This window comes from Rhinolophus sinicus, chromosome 16 (assembly GCF_057876585.1).
Source record: "Rhinolophus sinicus isolate RSI-liver-muscle chromosome 16, RSI-T2T, whole genome shotgun sequence".
Classification (NCBI taxonomy): domain Eukaryota; kingdom Metazoa; phylum Chordata; class Mammalia; order Chiroptera; family Rhinolophidae; genus Rhinolophus; species Rhinolophus sinicus.
Genome location: NC_142516.1, coordinates 8834372 through 8854753, shown reverse-complemented (window position 1 = coordinate 8854753; position 20382 = coordinate 8834372). Strand labels below are relative to the sequence as shown.

The window sequence follows — 20382 nt, the reverse complement described above, 5'->3', positions numbered from 1 at the left end:
AACGTACCTGGGTGACAAGGTTAAAGCAAGCCGAGGAAATCCCTGGCACTTATCATCCACAGGCATTACTGATAAATTGTGTGGTGGAGGAATAAAGGATTACCGTCTGTATTTTTTCATTACACTTTTCTTTTGTTACAGAATACATAAATCCATTGTGGCACAATGTAATATGTATCACCGTGCTACACCTGCGGACGCTTCCGAGCGGCTGCCATGTCTGTGCAGTCAGGAATGATAAGTGAACCACCCGTGAATGTTAACGATAGTGATCATTCTGAGGTAACTCGGCTCTCCATCTTCCTTTACAGCCTCCGTGCTGAAGCCAGGGTAGCAAGGTTCATGAGAGGAAAATGAAAACAACAGTGAAGGGACGGGGCGGCACGGCACTCGGAATGTGCCTTCACGGGTGCGCGCTATCTTACTCCGGGGCTCCATTTCGGTAAAAACGTGCACATTAAAAGGAGAACGAGGTTGTGACCCGCGTGCTGCACACCCAACCAGACCTAATCAAAGTTTCCTCAGGTCGGTCTCGCACTCCACTCCTTGCCCTCCAGACGAATGCCAACTCTGGATGTTGTTCCAAGTCCACAGCACTTAAGGGGGTAAAACGTTTCTCGAACACAAGAGTGCAGAATGTAAGTGGTTCTCAGAACCCAGCTACCGGTAGGTGCTACTGGGAAGTGATGCTCCCATTTCATGCATGGATATGGAGACATGGCTACCACAATTTTCAGCCTCACTTCCAAACACTCTTGGGTTTTATGCCTCATTTCTTTATATCCAGGATTTTTTATGGGCTTTCTAAAAAGTCTATTGAAACACAACTTTTAGAGCTGCTTTTATTTAATGTTGGGCATTGGGTCTGAGATCAATGACCCTGATCTAAGGGGAAATGCTGGCGGCAGGTGGGTAGAGAGCTAGTCCACCCTCCTTCCCCGGTGGTACTGCATTCCAGTCTCGAGATGTGACCAGTGCTGGAGGAGACTAGCCCTTGGACAAACAGGCAGACGGATGGATTGGATGGACAGACAGCTTGTTTGCCGCCAGAGCAGGGCATCAAAGGGCACTGGGCAAAAGCAGCTGCCCTGCCTGCCACAGCCCTGGAGGCTGCCTGTGTTGGGTTTAGCACGAAGCGCCACTTCAGGGAGCTAAGTGCTGCCAGGAGTGCTTCAGTCAATTCAAGTCTCTGAAAAACTATGGGCATTTTAAAAACAGATTACTCACTTGAGAAATTCAGCTCTGTCCCAGTGCAAAGCGACGCAGTTATCAGAGGGAAATTTTTATACCAGCATTAACCTAACACAATGAGCGTTTCTCTCCTAAGTGTTAAACTAGAGGTGATGTAGGACAGAGAGGAAGTAGGGGCACAGTCTTCATCTGAAAAGCTTAGATTCTGTTCATGGGGAGAGAGCTGGAACCAGAACCTAAGTCGGAAGGCAACATATTGGAGAGGAAATCACATGGACTGGGAGTTAAATATCCCTCAGTTCAAATCCTGGTTCCATAGCTAAACAAAATGCTGCCTTAACATGTGGGAACCTCAGCTGCACCCATGGAACGAGGAGGCCACCTCCCTCCAGAATTGTCAGTAGGATAAAATAGACAACGAATGCCAAGCACCCGGCACTAAGGCTGGCAAGCAGTAAAAGGAGTTCACAAATGTTAGCTCTTGTGTTCCCCTTGTCCCACGGCATCATCTCAAGAGAAGAGGCCCCGTTCATCACCTCTCCCCTGGCACCTCAGCAGAATTTGCTTATTCAGGGGGAATGGATCTCAACCGACATTGTTTATAACTGATGACACAGGGCCATTAAAATGTGCAATTTGCTGGGCCTGGTGGCAGCATTCAGGAGCACTGTCAGCACGCAGCCTCTGGCCTGGGCACCAGCTTCCCACCCAAAAGCTCAAATGACAGCACTGTGGGCTCCACTGTCAAGGTTTTCCTTTCTGAGAGTGTAAACCGGGGAATTAAGCTGTATTTCATCTCAGCTTAATTCATTGGCTTTGGATGGGGATGATGGAAGCTCCAAATTATGGAGGTGCTGCAAATTCAATGAGACTTACTAAGAGCTTTTTGATCTGCACAGTACGAGATATTATTATTCAATAATTATAACAATAATAGTAGCAACTACTACCTATTGAACACTTGCTATGTGCCAGGTGCTGTGTTAAGCTTTTAAGATCTGTATTAACTCATTCAATCCTAAAATTGGTACTATTATTATATTCATTTTACAAAAACTGAGGCTGCAGATCTTAGAGAATTACCTAATGGTCACTCATCTATCAAAGGCCCTATTTTGGATTGAGAAGTCAACAATATGATCCCTGACCCAAGGAGCACAGTCCAGTGGGAAAGAAAAAGAAGCAAAGAATTACAGTTCTGTGTGATGAACACAAAGATGCCAGCTCAGAGTGCACTTAACCCAGCCGGGCAGAGGTGAGGGCGTCAGAGAGAAGCTGCTTAGTGGAGATGTCTCCAACCTCATCGTCGTGTGCTTCTCTGCCATACTCAGAAAGATGGTGCCAGTGCCAGGAGGCAGCGAGCACAGCCAGCCTGCTTTGGAGTTCCGGCTTTGCCTTCCTTGAGTGAACGATATGGTCTCTCTAACTTTCAGTTTCCTCATCTACAAAATGTAAAAATGATTAGATGGCAAGACTGTTGTGAGGGCTAAGTACTTCTAAAGTAGTTAACATATACCTGTCATATAGTAAATGCTTAATAAGCAGTAGTTAATGTAATAACTATGTGCTTTTCTTCATATGAACAAAGAAGTGATATATCATGATGAGACAATGGCAACAGTCAACATTGATTGAGCATTTACTTTGTTCATTTAATCCTCCCAGGAAAGGCAGGTGCTGTCATCAGGCCCATAATCGAGGAAATTAAGGTTTGGCAAGGTTAGGACACTTGCCTGGAGTTACACAGGTAATAAGTGGAGGAGTCAGGAACCTGAACCCAGGTCAGCCAGACTCCGAAGCCTGAGTTTCAATCCCCTCTAAAGCCCAGAAGGGAGTCTTGGGGATTCAGGGGAAGAAGAGATTTCCAGAGAGCACATCCTTCAGATGGGAACCATTGATCCAATCTATGGAAAAGGTTCAACTTCCACTGTAACAAGTTCAGTTTGACTATAGATGTTCCAAGTCTTAGGCTAATCATATGACTTACAAGATCCCTTTGTAAAAGCCCTTGGAGAATGTCATGGTTTCATGAGCCAGTGTCAGTTTATGGAAGCGGGAAAAGGCTGCCAAGAGTAGCACTTGATTCTCCAGTCCTGACCAGTTCATAACAGTGATGAAGACACTCCTTTGGTCCCAACTCCACGCGTGTGCCTTCTCTAGCACTTCGAGGTAGAAAAGGAAAACATATGAGCAAGAGAAAGCCTTGCAATAACTGCAGCATACCTGCTTTAAAGCAAGTCCTTCGGGTATTACTTTATCCATAAAGAGAGTTTACACTAGTGGGAATGCCACATTTTGTTTCCCCTTTCACTGACAAAATTTTTCTTTAAAGATCAAAGCGTATTGTATGAGTATGCAACGTTTGACATTGGACAAAGTACTCTTTTTCAAAACAGACATTTTCCAAAAACATAACTCGCTAGACTAATGGGCAGTGAGAAGCCAAAATGACTGCCCTCCGCCTTCTCCTTGTGTATCTTTGCCAGAGTCCTTGGGACTTGCCAAATCTGGTCATGCCTGCTTAGCTTGCTCGACTGATTGTGCCAGAAAAGAAAATAAGACACAGATGTATTTGAGCTCTTTGAGATGCCAGTAAGAGAGACAGCTAATGGCTTCATTTCGACCCTCCCCTTCCAGCTGGGCACAGGTGGGGGATAATGAGGTCCCTCTCCCTAATCAAACTCAATTATTTACTACTCTATATAACCGCAAAGCCATTCACATTCAGTCAGAATATAAAACACACCGTGGGCTACTTCCAACCGCTGCCGCTGGGTATTTATAACAAACTCAAGTGGCTAACAGTTTGCCTTGGCAGGAGTTTAAGTGTGTAAAGTTTTGCAAACTGTTTCTGTTCAAATATGTCCTGCTGAAATGGGGTCCCAGGCGGGGTTCCATAACTGTCAGGTCAGTGAACTGCATAACATCTGAGAATGTATTCACCATGCAGTGCAGACAGGATCTGGAAATCAAACGCTTCGTTCTATCGCAACCTTCTGAGAAGCATCACAGTTTTTTCAACAGCAAGACTGACATTGTATTAATAAACATTACAAGTCACTAGCCTGACATGTACATAGCAGCAGCTGACAGACTCCAACATCAGCTGAGGGGAGAACAGAGGAAATCAAAATGAGACACAGTAAGTAAACACGGCCAAAGGGGGTAGATTATGAAACAAATCACATTAACGTCAGAAATGTGAGTCCTAAACTTTTAAGATATATAGCAACTAGAGCAGCAATCTGGAATAATTTTTGGATACCAGAGTAAGTTGATGGCTATCTAAAATGTATGCTTTTATTGGAGGAACAAACTGAATCTTGGCACACTTTCAACAGACAGACATTCCGGTGAGCAAAACCTACATATTTAGCTTGTCTGACCTTTAAATTCTTAGAAGTATGTAATTAATGCTTTCCATCTTTATTACTTGCTCCAATATTTCTGCCACTTTAAAGAGACAAAGAAAAATCTTTTCTTTTCTCTAGACAGTAGCTGTTGCCAAAAAGGAAATCAAGTCAGATTTACAAATACAAAATTAAACAGGCTGCATATGTTACATTTACATACACGAGGACAATCTGGACAACAAAAATGTTTGCTGATACAACAGAATGAAAAGAAACAACACACAGTTGGTCTATGACTCGAGCAAATAATAACTAGGAAAATTTATACCCACATCGCCAGGCCTGGTTACAAAGGACACAGTCATCCTCTTTTTTATTCCTTATGCTATTTTAGCTCTGTCCCTTACCCAACTGTATGACCTTGGGTAAGAAACTACCTGTCTCTGATCCTCAGCCTATACAGATGCTCCTCGACTTACGATGCAGTTACGTCCCGATAAACCCTTCGTAAGTTGAAAATATCCTAAGTTGAAAATGCATTGAATGCACCTAACCTACTGAACATCACATCGTAGCTTAACTCAGCCTACCTTAAACGTGCTCAGAACACAATATCTGAAAAACGCTGGCAACGGTACCACTGGAGAGTATCGGTGGTTTACCCTCATGTCAGCCCAACTGGGAGCTGCGGCTCGGGGCCCAGCCTCACGAGAGGGTATCATACCGCATATCACTAGCCGGCAAAGACCAACATTCAAAATCAAAGTACTGTTTCTACTGGATGAGTATTGCTCTCACACCATCATAAAGTCGAAAAATCTTAAGTCAAACCATCGTAAGTCGGAGACGGTCCTTATATTAAAAAATAAGTTGCTTATAAGGGATAAATGAGATAATGGCTACTGCGGGCGCTAAACTGAATGGGGATGCAAAAATGCTTATTTCCCTTTTACGTCTTTTCTCCTCTCCAAAAAAGACGATGTCACATAAGAGTAGGAGAGGCTTCAGACTAATGATATCCTTTCATAAAGGTCTGGTCACGTGGGGTGGGCTGTGCAGATCCAGTCAGAAGGTACATTAGAACGTGACCCTTTTGAAAAGCCCTCGTACAGGAAAGAGCAATGAGTCTAGGGCATGGCTCTTTAAAAGGCAGCCAATCTTTCCCTTCATGCAGAGCCAAGAGAGGCCCGGCCATCCCTGGGCGTCCTCTGGGACTCCTGGGGCCACTCTGCCCGAGGCAGCCCAGCTTGTGGTGCAGGCCCCTCCACTGGTCCCTTTCTTTCCCAAACAGCAAAGTCCTAACTGGATTCTGCAGTCTTGGTTAGAACAGTTCCTTTCCCATGTCTACCTGATACATTTTAAGTAAAACACATATAGGAGGGCAGGTGAACTGCTGTTACTGACTTCTGGTCTAGGGGGAATCTGTCCAGAGTAGATAGCAGTCAACTATTTAGAGTCCTGTTTATATACACATTTGATCTGTCCAAAATCAATCAAGAACAAAGGATATCTTAGAAATCCACTTGCTGATCTGGGAAAGGAGGCAGTTTCCATTAGGAGGCTACTAATTTGCAAGTAGAGTAATCCATTCTCTTTCCCCAAACATGATTCTATTTCCAAGGGCTTCCTGGGCGCAAGGACCAGAAGGGGAGAACATCAAAATCCAGCTTCACGTTCCTTTCCACAGAGCACTTTTCCAATTAGGAGTTCATTTAAGTTAACTTTTAAAATGTAAATAACTGTATAATATAATAACTTATTTTCTTTGCATGAATGAACAAAGAGAAGTTTTAAATTTTCTTTTGAATGAAGAAACATAGCTCTTTAAAAATTTTTCTATAATGGCCACGTATTAATTGTGTAATAAAAAATAACCTGAAAAAAGGTTAAACCTCATAGACACCTTAGTGTGAATCATTCCAACTGATAAATCTCTGACAGAAATAACAAAAATAGCAACTATATAATACTTCCTACATACCAGGGTCTGAGCTAATTTCCTCACAGCAGCATTTCCTACCTGAGGTACAAGGGCCTCCAGAGTCAACGGATGAATTCTCAGGCTAAGTTTCAGAATTTAAAATTTTTGCTTTTAGTTCAATGAAAATATCACACACACACACACAAATACACATGTATACACACATGCACATATATATTTAGTTCAATGAAAATCATATGATTTTCACTGAAAAGCAAAATTGTATATATACTGACGTACAGCTGACATTTGAACATGGGTTAGAACTGCACGGGTCTACTTATATGCATTTTTTCCCAATAAATATGTACAGTACTGTAAATGTATTTTCCTTATGATTTTCTTAATAGTATTTCCTTTTCGCTAGCTGACTTTATTGTAAGAATACAGTATATAATACACATACAACACAAAGTATGTGTTAACTGTTTACGTTATTGGTAAGGCTTCTGGTCAACAGTAGGTAATTAGCAGTCAAGTTTTTGGGGAGTCAAAAGTTACACAAAGATTTCTGACTGCACAGGGGGTTGGGTCAGCCCCTAACTGGTGCGTTATTTGAGGGTCAACTGTATACATAGTGACTTATATAAGTGATAGGCATATACAGATATAGGCCCCTCCCAGTCTTCCATGTTTCCCGTCTCCACCCAGCTGGAGGAGCTGAGTTACCACTTAGAGTAAAATACCCAGGGCAGCCACCTGACCCTAGTCAGACCCATATGAACAAGAAACAAGCTTAATAGAATAAGCCAGGGTGCACAGAATGGGCCACGCCCATTCATTTAAGTATTGTCTATGGCTACCTTTGTGCTACTATGGCAGAGCGGAGTCACAGAGTGGATGGCCCCTACCACATTTATTACCTGGCTCTTTAGAGCAAAGTTTGCCAACTGTGGGATCAAGCTGGTGAGATTTGGGGGGTTGTGTCATCCAGCAGCTAGAGCTATTTAACACCACTGAGAGACTTAGTAAAGGCCAAAGTTGCATGCGAAGTTTGCTGAATAGAGAAAAGTGATGGGAAAAGTGGGCACAAGGCTCAGTGATGTCAGAACAGAGAGGAACAGGCTTGCTGATTCCTGAATAAGTCAGGCTCTGCAGTGCCCAAGTCACACTGTGCACAGATATCCATACAGAGGACCTATGTAACAGACCAACTGACCTCAGAAAGTAGGGTGACCAATCATCCTGGTTCACCCAGAACTGAGGGGGTGCTCTTGGATATAAGACTTCCAATTTTTTTTAAAATTTTTATTGGGGAATATTGGGGAACAGTGTGTTTTTCCAGGACCCATCAGCTCCAAGTCAAGTTGTTGTTTTCAATCTAATTGTGGAGGGCGCAGCTCACTGGCCCATGTGGGAATCGAACTGGCGACCTTGGTGTTATGAGCACTGCGCTCTAACCAACTGAGCCAACTGGCCGCCCCAAGACTTCCAATTTTGAAACAGGGAAAGTCGTGGGCAAACTGGCATAAACTGGTCATCCTAGAGAATATTCAAGTAAAGGACATTTACAATTTGGGGAAGATGCACTATAAATCAAGTGTCCCATTAAAGTAATGGACTAGCAGTTAAAAATACATTCATTATTTAAAAGGACAAATAATAATATGGTAATCTGATGTTTCATATGAAAATCAAAAGACTCAAGTTGACAAGTAAAACATTTACCACCCATTAAACTCAACATCAGCGATTTAATTTCAGGAAAACATTATGTGTTGCACTAAAGTTGTTAATTTGTATTTTATTAACGTTACAGTTTTATCTGCATTTAATTTATAATTTTGTTTGGGTTGCATAAAGACATTAGTTTATAGCTAGAATTTTACATTTGTATGTATTTAAGTAACATTATAATAAAATTAATTTTGGCAAGTACTGATGCTTCAGGAGAATTAATTTTCCGTTAAAAGAGGTCTGTACATTACTTACATTTAAGAAAATTCCTCACAATTCCATGGGGTAGTTACCATTATCCTCATTTCATTGACGGAGAAATAGGCTACAGTCACGTAGCAAGTACTAGTGAAGCTGAAACTTGAACCCAGGTTAGACTAAATTCAAATGCCTCACTGAAGTAGGGAAAGACAGAGGTATATCGGAGCCTGCTGGTTGGGGGGGGGTGGGGGGGCCTCTGAAAGCCAGAATGGAACCTAGGCTTCACGGTTTCCAAAAGGCAGGACAGGGATGTAAAAGTTTAAATGGGCTCAAAAAGCGAGGTAGAACAGAAAGCTTGGTCAAGGGCCTTTCTAGCAGCCCACAAACACCTCAAGATTCATTCATGCCTTCTCTCTGAAGCCCTGTGCGGGATGCTAAGATACACCAATAATTAAGACTGGCCCCTCCTGTCTCCAAGGAGTTTATGATCTTGCTACTACCTTAAAGGATGTCTGCCCATAAGAGGACAAATTGGAAAGTCTGCAGATCTCTGACATCTACTCGTGCCTATGTTCAGCAAAAGTTATTCCAATTCAGCCTTTTCTGAGCCATGTCCACACAAATTCTGCCCTTCCCCTGCTAGAAAACAGAAAGTAAGGGAAGAAGAAAAACGGAGAAGCAGCAAAGAGATCTATTCAGTTACCCATTCAAGAAATATTTGTGGCATACCTGCTACGGCAATGGAGCTATGCTGGGTGTGTGGGGCACAAACGATCCAGCTATTGCCCTCAAAAAAATTTTATTAACAATAATAATAACTGCAACAAACACTCCAGACAATGCTTCTACAGGCCAGGCACTGTTCTAAGTGTTTTGCATCTGTTAGCTCATTCAGTCCTCACAACAGCTCTATGAGACAGGTATTATTATTACCCTCATTGAACTAATCTATAGAAAAGTGAAGTAATTCATCCAAGGTCACACATGCAAGTAAGGGTAAGGTCAGGATCGGCACCCACACAGTCTGGCTCCGGAGGCCACTGTGCTTTCACCTATTATTACACTATAGTAATGGCTGAATGTCGGCTTTCAGACAGTGAGGTTTACTTGAAAGACTAGACTGATACTAGATTCTCCTACCCCCATCCCAACCCTCAGCAAGGTTGGGAAGAGCATGGACTATGAAGTCAGGCATGGGTTCAAATCCAGGCCTGAGAGCAATACTTCTCAGCCTCAGTTTTCAAGTCTCTAAAATGGTCACAATAAAAACTGGGCTGTTTTTCAGATTAAATGAAATAACATATACATAACTGGTCCTTAGTAATACTGATTCACTTCCCACTGTCAAACCTTGCTCCCTCTTCCTGGTTGACTTTAATGTCTTCTAGCCACTTCCTGCCCATTTTCCACTGAGAGGAAGATGCAAGGAGGAAAGGGGGAAAAGGAAGAGAAGGAGCGATGGCTTCACTTATTTTGCTGGGACTTCACGCTCTGAAACTTTGGACACATCCCTGGAGACTCCTGAAGGTCTGCTCTGTCCTGCAATTTCAGGAGAGGCTTTTCTAATGTATAATAGAGACCAGAAAGGTGAATGGGAGGTTGCTGAAATAAGAAAATACACACAGGGCAAATGGTCAGTAATCTGTCCTATTTCATCAGACAACTGAGAAAAAGAAGAAACAGAATCTTTATTGACACTTTACTTTAAATGCTCACATGTAAAGACTTTACTTTACCTTGTGTTTTCAGAAATACTCCAGACATGTCGTATAAACTCTCTTGAACTTTAAAATAGAAAAAGGACTGACTGGCATATGTGTGTTTGGGAGTGGGAGTGCAGGGATGGAAGTAATTCAGGGGGAAAAAAATAGAGTATTTAGTTTAAAGCAGTTGTTACTCTCTGCCTCCCCACTCCCCCCTTCCCATTCCCTTGAAGGAGGAGACACTTCTCCCTGGAAGGTATGTCCACCCCACCCCGAACCGCACTCTGTCAAAAATCACTGATTTAAAAGCTATTGTTTTAAAAAGGACTTTCAGTTTAAAAGACTGCTATGATCATATGTAAACATTTATGTAGTAAAAATTATGTGCTAACAATTCTTTTACATACACACTTACTAATAGATAATAAAAATGCAAATGGAAACTACTGAAATACCACTGTATACATCTTTTAAAGTAAAAAGGGAAACCTTCTAATGACACCTTGTGATGGCTACAGAGACGGCTCTGAATTCTGCTAGTGTTACTGCAAATTGGTTCATCTTTCAGAAGGCTATGTGTCAGTACAAAGTGAGAGTCTAAAGATGGTTCTACTCTGACCAATAGTCCTAGTGACAAAAAATTATCCTAAGGAAGTTATTCAAAAAAAATAAAAGGGATATACCCAAGGCCTCTGATAGACTCACTGTTACACCAACCCAGGAGGCCATCTAAACATCTTGTGACAGGCACCCACTGCACGCGTACATTTTTCTGTTGTGTTGCTCATCACATTTTAACGATTTGCTTGACAACTGTCTCTCCACATAAGCTCCACGAGCATCGGGGTTGTCTCTGTTTAGATCCTTGGCACATACTGAATTTCAGGAATTAAAAACAGATATCGAAACAGTTGTAATATAACGTTAAGTAAAAATAACATAATATGTACGCCAGAACTCAAACTGTGTAATGTATATACATATGGAAATGATTATACAAAAATGAAAATAGTTATATTAGGAATCGTTGGATAGCTTTTAAATTACTTTAAATATTCTTTAAAGTTGTTTCAGTACTGAAATGCCAATGAAAACTGTAAATGTAAAAAGAAGGAAAATATTTGCCGTTACATACACCAAACATAGCTTCATAGTAGGAATGAAATGGCAATTATAAAAGCTTGAGGAATCACCCCAGATCACTCGCAAGCACTCAGCTATTCATTCTTCGCTCAAGGGTAGAAAGACCCAAAATATTCATGTATCATAGGTAACATAATCCTATTTTCAGTTAAAATCTGAAACAAAGGCAATATGTTTTAAAGAGACAGGTGGAAAAGTCCCCTAAAGCAATCTCTTTGGGATAGTGAATTTGCTGGTTGCTAACAGCAGGGGGTGCCAAAGGGATCGCTATTGTTCCCAGGAGATGGCCAGGAGGGGGACGGTTGCCACCTTGGTTAGAAAAGCTTAAACTGTGCTTAAAAAACACTGCCGGTTTTCCCTTCACAACGGGGACCTGGGGGTAAAACTCAGGCATAGATAAAAACTGCATTTTTGTTTTCACTAACTTCTGATGTTCAGCATTTCCTTGAATCATAAATGTAGTCAACAAATCACAGTAGTGTTAGCCGTGCTGGCGACTCATGAGCAGAAATCACAGGTATCCTCACAGTGCATTACAGTTGTCGCAAACATCACTTACACTCAATCGCTACTTTGAAACAGGACTTCAGGAGTCACTGTGAGCCCCGCCACTGGACTTGCTATTTAATGTATTAATAAAAGCCATACATATTACTCTATCACAAATTGGTTTAATAATTTGATAACTATTTAAATATAATGAATTCTTTTGTACTCCTGTACATTTTATTTTCTGCATTTACAAACACTTTTCAGAGAAGGGCTTTTATAGGCTTCACCAGACTGCCCAAGGCACAGGAAAGGTTAAGGACCTCTGCTCAGTCTAAAGGAAGGCAACTGAGAGGAAAAATCAACTGTGATCTGAACAAACCTGGAGAGAAAAAGAAGTATTTTAAAGTCAGAAGAGAGAAGTGGCTGTGACGCACATTTTTGTTTAGTTTGGATTCCTTGAAGAGAATTTTTGCTTCCCAGACTCCAAATTGCCCCAATATGTCCAGAGGCCTAGATCACAGGTATGACGTTTAGAGATTACCTAACTCAATGTGCGACTCCGAAGCAGTGTGTACCTAATCTAGGTGCAGAGACACGAAACACAATGCGAATGTTGTCCCCGATTATCTCCCTGAAAGATCATTACATGTGGACTCTCCAGATACCAAGAATCATTCATCTGATGAACAAAATCAAATCCAAAATAGAGAAGGTAGAGATGAGATCCTCAGATAAGTAACTGAGTCAATACTCACATTCGAACAAAGAGCGACTCTTTGGATGTCAGGCCAGGAGACGAATACTTTTCAACCAGAGCCAAAGTACTGAAGCCAAACTTGTGAATGGGCTCGTTGGAATCCAGTGGGGGGAAATCTGTGTCAACCTCCCCGTCATCCTCAGCAATATGCAGGCAGTAGGCACTGACATTGTCACTGAAAGGAAAACCAAACAGGTGAGTGAACACCAAGGTGAGAAAGGGACGAAGAGATCAGAGGCTGTGCTGTACAGCAAGCAAACTGGGACACTGCTGTTCTTTACCCCAAAGCCTGGAGATACACTTAGATCCCCCAAATCTTACTTTACCTGGTAAGGAGAAAACAAAGGCAGTGTAACGGGGGAGGAGCCTTTATATTACCCTATTCTTCCAACAAATATTAACTGAGCACCTGCTATAGAGAAGACACAGAACCCCTTAGAGCAAAGATGAGATTTAGTATCAGCCTTCAGGGAAGCTTACAATAGAGTGGGGGGAAGGTAAGCACAATATTAGCTATCATATAAATGTAAATAAAATAAACATCATAAAAGAGATACACAAAACTATGAAGGAAGAAAAAATTATTTTGGGGGAATCAGTGGCCTTTTATTTACGGTCAGGATTAAGAAAATATCTGCTCTAGCTCAGGAAAGTACTTAGGATAACAAAGACAATCTACACAGTTTTCCTTTCTCTGAAGAAGATCAGACTCACTTGACAGGATCTGATTCCAAACACCAAGGATACTTAACAGAGTAAAAGCAAATGACCTGATTTATCCTGACACAGATATCTGGCCCTTTCAACTACTTCTGGACTTTTCTCACTTCCCTAGAATGTCCAGTCAGTAATCCCACATTCTAGCCTTGCCCAGTTTGGAATCAACACACACCTACTTCTCCTCCTTTGGGGGAAGTAAAAAGTCAATTGGCTGTAAAAGGGTGGGAAACGATCAACATAAAGACAATTTAAAACCGAAATCAACTTAAAACACTGTTAAGATACCCTGCTCCGAAGCGGAGTTGTGAAACTGTAAATCTGCTAGTGTTCAGAAGCATGAACCTAATAGTTCGCAAAGCAGTGGGATTCTAAATTCTGCAGCTTAAATTTGGAGTTTTAATTATATGATTGATGCTTAAATTAATTAATTGCAAAGTGTATGCTAATTGTTTAATTGGTTGCTTGATCTATATAGATCATTTTTTGAATTAAATGAGTTGATTTACTAAGTTTATTGATTGGATGTGACAATGAATTATTTCACTGACTACCTGATTTGCAATTTTCCCAATTAATTCACAAATCTTTTGCTGCAACTCTGCTTATTGAGAGAGAGCTTACTTCAGGTGATCTATACTCAGTCTGTCATGACTAAAGATATTTATTATATAAAACAGGTAATAAGGACAGATTAAAATTAATGGGAACTGTAAATTTGCTAAATGAATTGGTAACAAGAAAGTAATCTGGCGATGTTTGTCACTATAAATTTCATGTATTTGCAATGCTGTTAAGAAACTTAAAATTCACCTCTGAATGGTAGGGGAAACTTACAGATTTTTGCAAGCGGTTACTAACTTAAACACCAAACACTTGTAGAAGCAGGAGAAAGCTGTCTAGGTGAGGCAAATGTCAGGTGTAGGAGCTAAGAGCTTTGTGTCCAGAAAGACTCGAGTTAGTTCAACCCTAAGCCCCATCGCTCATGGGCTATGTGATTTCAGAGCATACGCTTCACCTCGAGTTTCAGTTTCCACTTCTACAAAAAGGGTATAAACTCACTCAGGGGTGGTTGTGTGGATTAGATAATATGTAGTGCTTAGCACAGAACAGAGGTAAAAAAATAAATGGCATGGTAACTATAATAAAGTCAGATGGAAAATAACTTCTGTAGTTACGTCAATCCTTAAAGATTAAATTGTGGGTCATTAGAGCAAGAGAGCAATGAAAGTGAGTGACATGTTCTTCGTGCATACATCTGCAGCTGGAGTTAACATGCCCACCGCGCTCCAGCCTGGGGGCCTCTGAGCCTCGGGCTTTTATGAACAGGGCAGACACCGATGAAGCAAGCAATGGACAGCACAGATTATTTACTGCCGTGTAAATCATCCTGAGGAATGCCTGTGATTCCCCAGCATCACAGAGGTTTCAAGGGCAAATAAGAAGCCTATTGATCAAAGCAGAAAGCCAAACATTGGTATCAGAAGAATTCTGCTCTGACTGTCATGGGACGCCCCCAAACCCCCTCAACACGAACTCAACAAATGTCACAGGCTAAGATCTGAGAGCCAAAAGACTTACTGCCCAGTGCTCTTAGTCTCCCCAGTTCTTAAATGCAGAGTGTGAAATCATTTATTCTTTCAAAAAACATTTGCAAAGTACCTACCCAATGCGGTGGCCTGTCCTGGTCAATGGGAACACAGCAAGGAAAAGAATGAATGGCTCACACTGTAGGATACAAAACTGAGGGAAGTCTTTTCTGGGTCATCAGTAAAGATTAGCAGCCAACAGTTTTCCAACCCCTACATCCCCTTAATTGAACATCCAAAGGGAAAATTACTAAAATCCCATATTCTGTGCATGGACATATTGGTTCCTTTCTGCCTTTACAAAGGAATGATTAATAGAAGAAGCTACCGTGGTATTTTGACTTCAGAAACTGCTTCAAGTGAGTCCGAGTACACTAACCATTAGCATCATTAGCTCCGGTCATTGTGTGCTATGTGCCAGACACTGTGCAAAGTGGTTTCCACACATAAGCTCACTGAATCTTCACTCAGTTCTGAGTCATTTATTATTATGTCTATTTCACAAATTAGAAAACTGAGGCTCAATGAGATTAAGTGGTTTGCTCAAGATTAAACAGCAGGTAAGTGACAGAGCTGAGATTCAAACCCAGGTAGTCAACAGCCCTCACTCTTGACCCGTCTGTCCCTCTGCCATCAGCCATGATGTGTCAAGACTTCCCAAGGCCCCTGGGAACCCATGTTCCTATGGAAACGCTACATACTTTGAAAAGAAAGAGCAAACGACAACACATTAATTGTAAAGAATCAGAAGCTTCAAGATACTTAGTTCAACCTCCTTGCTTTTACAGATAGGGACTAGATGCCTAGAAAAGAGGAATAACATGCCCACAATCATCTAGTTAAATACGGGCAAAGCTGGTTCTAGAGAACTCACATCTCCTTGCTTCTGTTCCATTCCTCTTTGATGAAATCAGAAATTGGTGGCATTTTGAAAGGGGGAGAGAAAAAAGGGGCAGCTATGGTCCCTGATACAGGAAGTCCCCAAATACAGACATGCGGAACTTACAAAACAGTGAAAACAGGCGTGTCTCCTTATGACATAGTTCAGTAGAATGAAGAGAGATTTTGCAGTCAGATTTTTAATGCTACCTTAACTACTGACCAACTGTGTGACCAAATCTCTCTGAGCTCCATATTCTTATCTATAAATAGCTTTCTCTCATTTCTCTAGGAGAATCATTTGGAAAAGTGATTCTCCTCTGTGGTCTTACAGAACTTGGTTAATATTTCTGCATGTTACTTACTGCATTGCTCTTTTTCTTGTTTACGCACCTACATTCTCCTAAGGAGCAGTGTTTCTTCTATCGTCTCTGTATCCTCAGTGAAGAGTAAAATGGCTGGCATTTAGAAGGTACTTAACAAATATTTGTCGAATGAATGAATATATCAATGTGTGGACTGAATCATTCTTCCCCATAAAAAAATACAAAGGGTATTATTAATGATGTGTGTTTTAATGAGAAGAGAATAAGCTTTTCTTCTTTTTCTTTCTTGTCACACTGATATCTGTTAACCAAATGGGGCTTTCTAGGCAATGCACATGTGTCAGAGATTGCAATTCAAGACAAGGGGAGAAGAAGGCCCAGGAAGAGGTAAGAATGAAAGAGGTATTTTTACATTTTTACAGTTCATCAAGATATGAGTATTAGCATCTCACTTTTTTATGGAGAAAAAAACACTGAAATTAATACTACTATGCAAAAATGTTCAATGATATACATATAAAAAGACTAAAAGGAAAGGCACCAAAAATTTTACAAAGGTTATATTTACATTTAAGCAATGAGCACTTTTTTCTAAATTCTTTGCTTTTCAAATGTTCCATGGTGAGTAGTGTAACTTTCATCTCTCTTTATAAAATATTTATTTTTTGATAAGGGTAATACTGATTATTGATAATTTAGAAATATGGAATAGTACAAAGAAGGGTGGGAAATTTCTCACCCCTTTAAAGAATCAGCAGTTGTAGAGACTCTGAGCGTTGCCTGCCTCACCCACATCCCGATTCCTAAATGTGGTCATTTCCTCTACCAAGTTCTGGAATTACAGAGAAAATAACCATGCCTACTATACAGTCTTGTAAGGATTAGATGACTTAATTCATTGCATGGTGCCTGGCATGAAGAATTCTTGTTTTGCCAAGATTTCTCCCACTACTCGTAATCTTCTGATTGAAGAATTAACTATCTAACAGAAGTGTGGCACAGGCTTGAGACAAAGAAACCTACAAGTCCTGTTTGTGAGTCACTGCCAGAGAAGGAGAGATGATCAAAAGACTAAGGAACAAGTGCAGGACAATTGGATCCACAGGAAGAGGCTTAACTTTAGAGTTGGGTGGGCTTGGAAGCAGCAGTCCCTAGGGGACCGTGTTGTTTCTGAGAGAACTGGAAGTTTGAACAATGAATGGATGCAAAATGAAGCCTGTGGCCAAAAAGAGATCCTTTTGGGGGGTGATGGATATCTTTAATGAATACAATTAACTGAATTCCACTTATTCGTATTTTATCAAATAAGGCTAAAATTTTTCTTCAGAAAAAATTATTTCACTGAATTGCTGACCAATCTTCATTTTATGTTCAAAGACCAGTACGGCTTTTATGACGCAACAGAAGCGTGTAGCCCATAAATAAATGGTACTTAATTCATATATGAAAATTCAGGAGCATTCCAGGAAGCATCCCAGATTTCTACCAAATGTGATCTGACATGTTCAATTTACATACTCATAAAAATTCACTCTTATTTCGGAAAATGCAAAACACACTTAAGTATGATGTCCAGACAGATGAATGCTTATTGTTTTTTTTTTAATGAAAAATAAATGAGTGCATGATTCTGAAATGTCCAGAACTCTCATTACTTGGGCCTTGCTGTTTATTCTGATGACAGAATCAATATTAAGCGTGTGTCAGGCATTAGCAAGAGAAAGAAAGCTCCTGAGGGTTGCAGCTCAGAAGTTCATCTCTTTGAAGTCAGAGAAAAGATTTTTAAGACTGTGAAGATTTCCTTTTATCCAAAACAAAACCCCCATAAATGCAAAGTAATAACTTGATAAATAATATCATGTTTGTGAAGCCACAGCAACCTCACACAGAAATAGTTAAGACTAAATTTCCTGGTAAAAAGGTTCTAGGGAGAAAATACCCACTAATTTCTAAGTGGAAGCAAGACCTTGGTATTTTTCTGAGCTTCTTTATGGGTAGTTTCTATTGCTATGTCTTCAAGTTCATTGATTTTTTTCTTTTGCAGTATCTAATATGCTGTTAATCTCATCTAGTGTAGTTTTCATTTCAGATACTGTATTTTTCATCTCTAGAAGTTCCATTTGTGGTTTTAAAAAAAGCTACTTCTTTTCTCTTCATTTTCATGTTTCCCTCTATCATCTTGAACATATACAGCATGTTTACAATAGCTGTTTTAAAATCCTTCTTTGCTAATTCCATCATTTCTGGCATTTCTGGAAAGTCTTTTGTATTGTTCTGAACTAGAGAGCCTTCAAATAAATTCAGTTGGCAGAATTCTAAAATTCAGAAACTCATGAAGTCTATTACAAATGTACCCTGAAAACATTCACCCTAAACCTTGCTTCCCAAGGGATCTTTCAGAAACACAACTGTGATACTGTCACTCCTCTGCTTAAAACCTTTCCCTTTCTTTAGAATAAAAACAAAAGGGCCATTAAAGTACCTGACTTCCACAAACTCTTCCATTATACTCTGCCCTGCTTTCCAACCCAGTCTCCTCCCATTCCAGGAGCCACACCTTAGGTTCTAGTCACACCAGGTGTTTGCATTACCCTGATCGGGTCACAAGCCAGCTCCCATCACTGTTCATGCAGGCCTCTCCGCCCTGACGCTCCCTGTTCCTAGTCTGGCTGGTCATCTTTTGAGATTTAACTCTAGCATCCATTCTAGTAGGAAGTCTTCCCTAATATCCCTCTCATCTGTACTCAACCCAGGCCTTCGTCTTCCTGCAGAATTAGAAAAGTCCTTCTCTATTACCCCACAGCGTTCTGAATACCCATGATTACAGCAAGGCTTATGCTTATGACAGTGAAGCTGAAACTATAATTTGGTGTCTGTACCATCCATTTGCCTGAATCTCGAGGCCCTAAACTTCATTTTATGATCCTCTGTATCCCCAGCACCTAGCATGGTGCCTGGGATGGTGCAGACAACATGTAAATGATTGCTGGCTGAATCTGTGATTATAGGAATAAAAAGATGGATAGATGGAAGGAAAAAAAGAAGGAACAGAGGGAAGGAGGGAGGGAAGAAGAAAAGGAGGGAAGGAGAAGGAGAAAGGGGAGAAAATCTCAGATGGCTGTAATGTCCCTAGTACAATCACCAAGAGAAGAGCCTCATTTCTTTGTATAGCATGGTAGTTAAGATCAAGAGAAATGGAGTCAGACCTAGGTTCAAATCCCGACTTTGCCACTTGCTAAATATATGCTCTTGGATAGTTACTTAATTTCCTGATCCTCAATTTCTCTATTGTTACTATTTATGACTTATACAGCTGTTATAAGAAATAAAATAATACACTCATAGCACTTGGCATGGAGCATGACACAGTGGGTACAGTGTGTTTGCGACAGCCAATTCGTTACCTAGCAGTGTGGTGACTGGCATTTGGGAAATGTTGATAATGGGCAATCTTTCTGTCCAGCTCAATGAACAAAGTATTTGCAATAATTCCCCCCAAACCTTCATCTATCACTTAAATATATTACCAGGTTGAGAACATGTGATTCACTGAATTTTAATGAATAAGGGTTTGTATACAGTCAGAAGTTTGTCTTAGCAGACATCTGGAGAAAGGCCTCCCTGGCATGGCAAAAAAGGGAAGTATTAAGAATTCAAATCGCAAAGTTGTCAGAAAACATATAATTTAAGGCTAAACATCCGGTTATATACTTTCATGAGCCCATGAAGGCATCAACGTACCAGACTTGACTCATCAGGAAAGGCCTAAATGATGCTACTGCTACTGAACTGCTACTAGTTTTGGTTGCAATAGTAGATGACTATAGTTACAGTATTTAGTAGCAACAGAAATGAACATTTACTGAGCACTTACCATGTTTTCTCATTTTATTTTCATAACTACCCTATTAGGAAGTTTTAATCCTTATTTTACACACAAGAAAACGGGAGTACCTGGGGCTGAAGTAATTCATCCAAAATCACCCTGATGGTAAGTGTTAACACCAGAATTCAAACCCAGACTACGAATTTGGATCCTATACTCTTAACCACTATGTTATAATCTGATTAAGAAGGCAGAGGAAAATGTTAACACATTTTAAAGAGCTGCTATGAAAAACTATTAAAATTAAGACAACTTGATACTGAATGAGGTAAACCCTCAAATAGCTACAAAACCCACCGAGTTTCCCAAGGGCTGTGGATAGCTGAGGTGACATTAGAATGAAGCGGATCCATAGTGAGTTCCATTGTATGGTCATACCACGTCTTCGTATACTCTAGAGCGGCACTTTCCAACATGTGGCTACCAGGCACTTGAAATGTTACCCCTGGTAACCACCATTCTAATCTCTGTTTCTATGAGTATGGCT

At 40.7% G+C, this 20382-nt stretch overlaps 1 protein-coding gene across 14 annotated transcripts in view; it reads right to left on the bottom strand.

Annotated features, from left to right (window-relative positions):
- Positions 1-20382, bottom strand: part of MAPKAP1 (MAPK associated protein 1) — a 216611-nt gene that overhangs the window by 92372 nt on the left and 103857 nt on the right. For all 14 annotated transcript variants that reach the window (XM_074331014.2, XM_019728586.3, XM_019728585.3 and 11 more), the window contains one exon: positions 12497-12673. In XM_074331014.2, coding sequence (XP_074187115.1) covers positions 12497-12673 — 177 coding nt within the window. The remainder of the gene's footprint in view (positions 1-12496; positions 12674-20382) is intronic.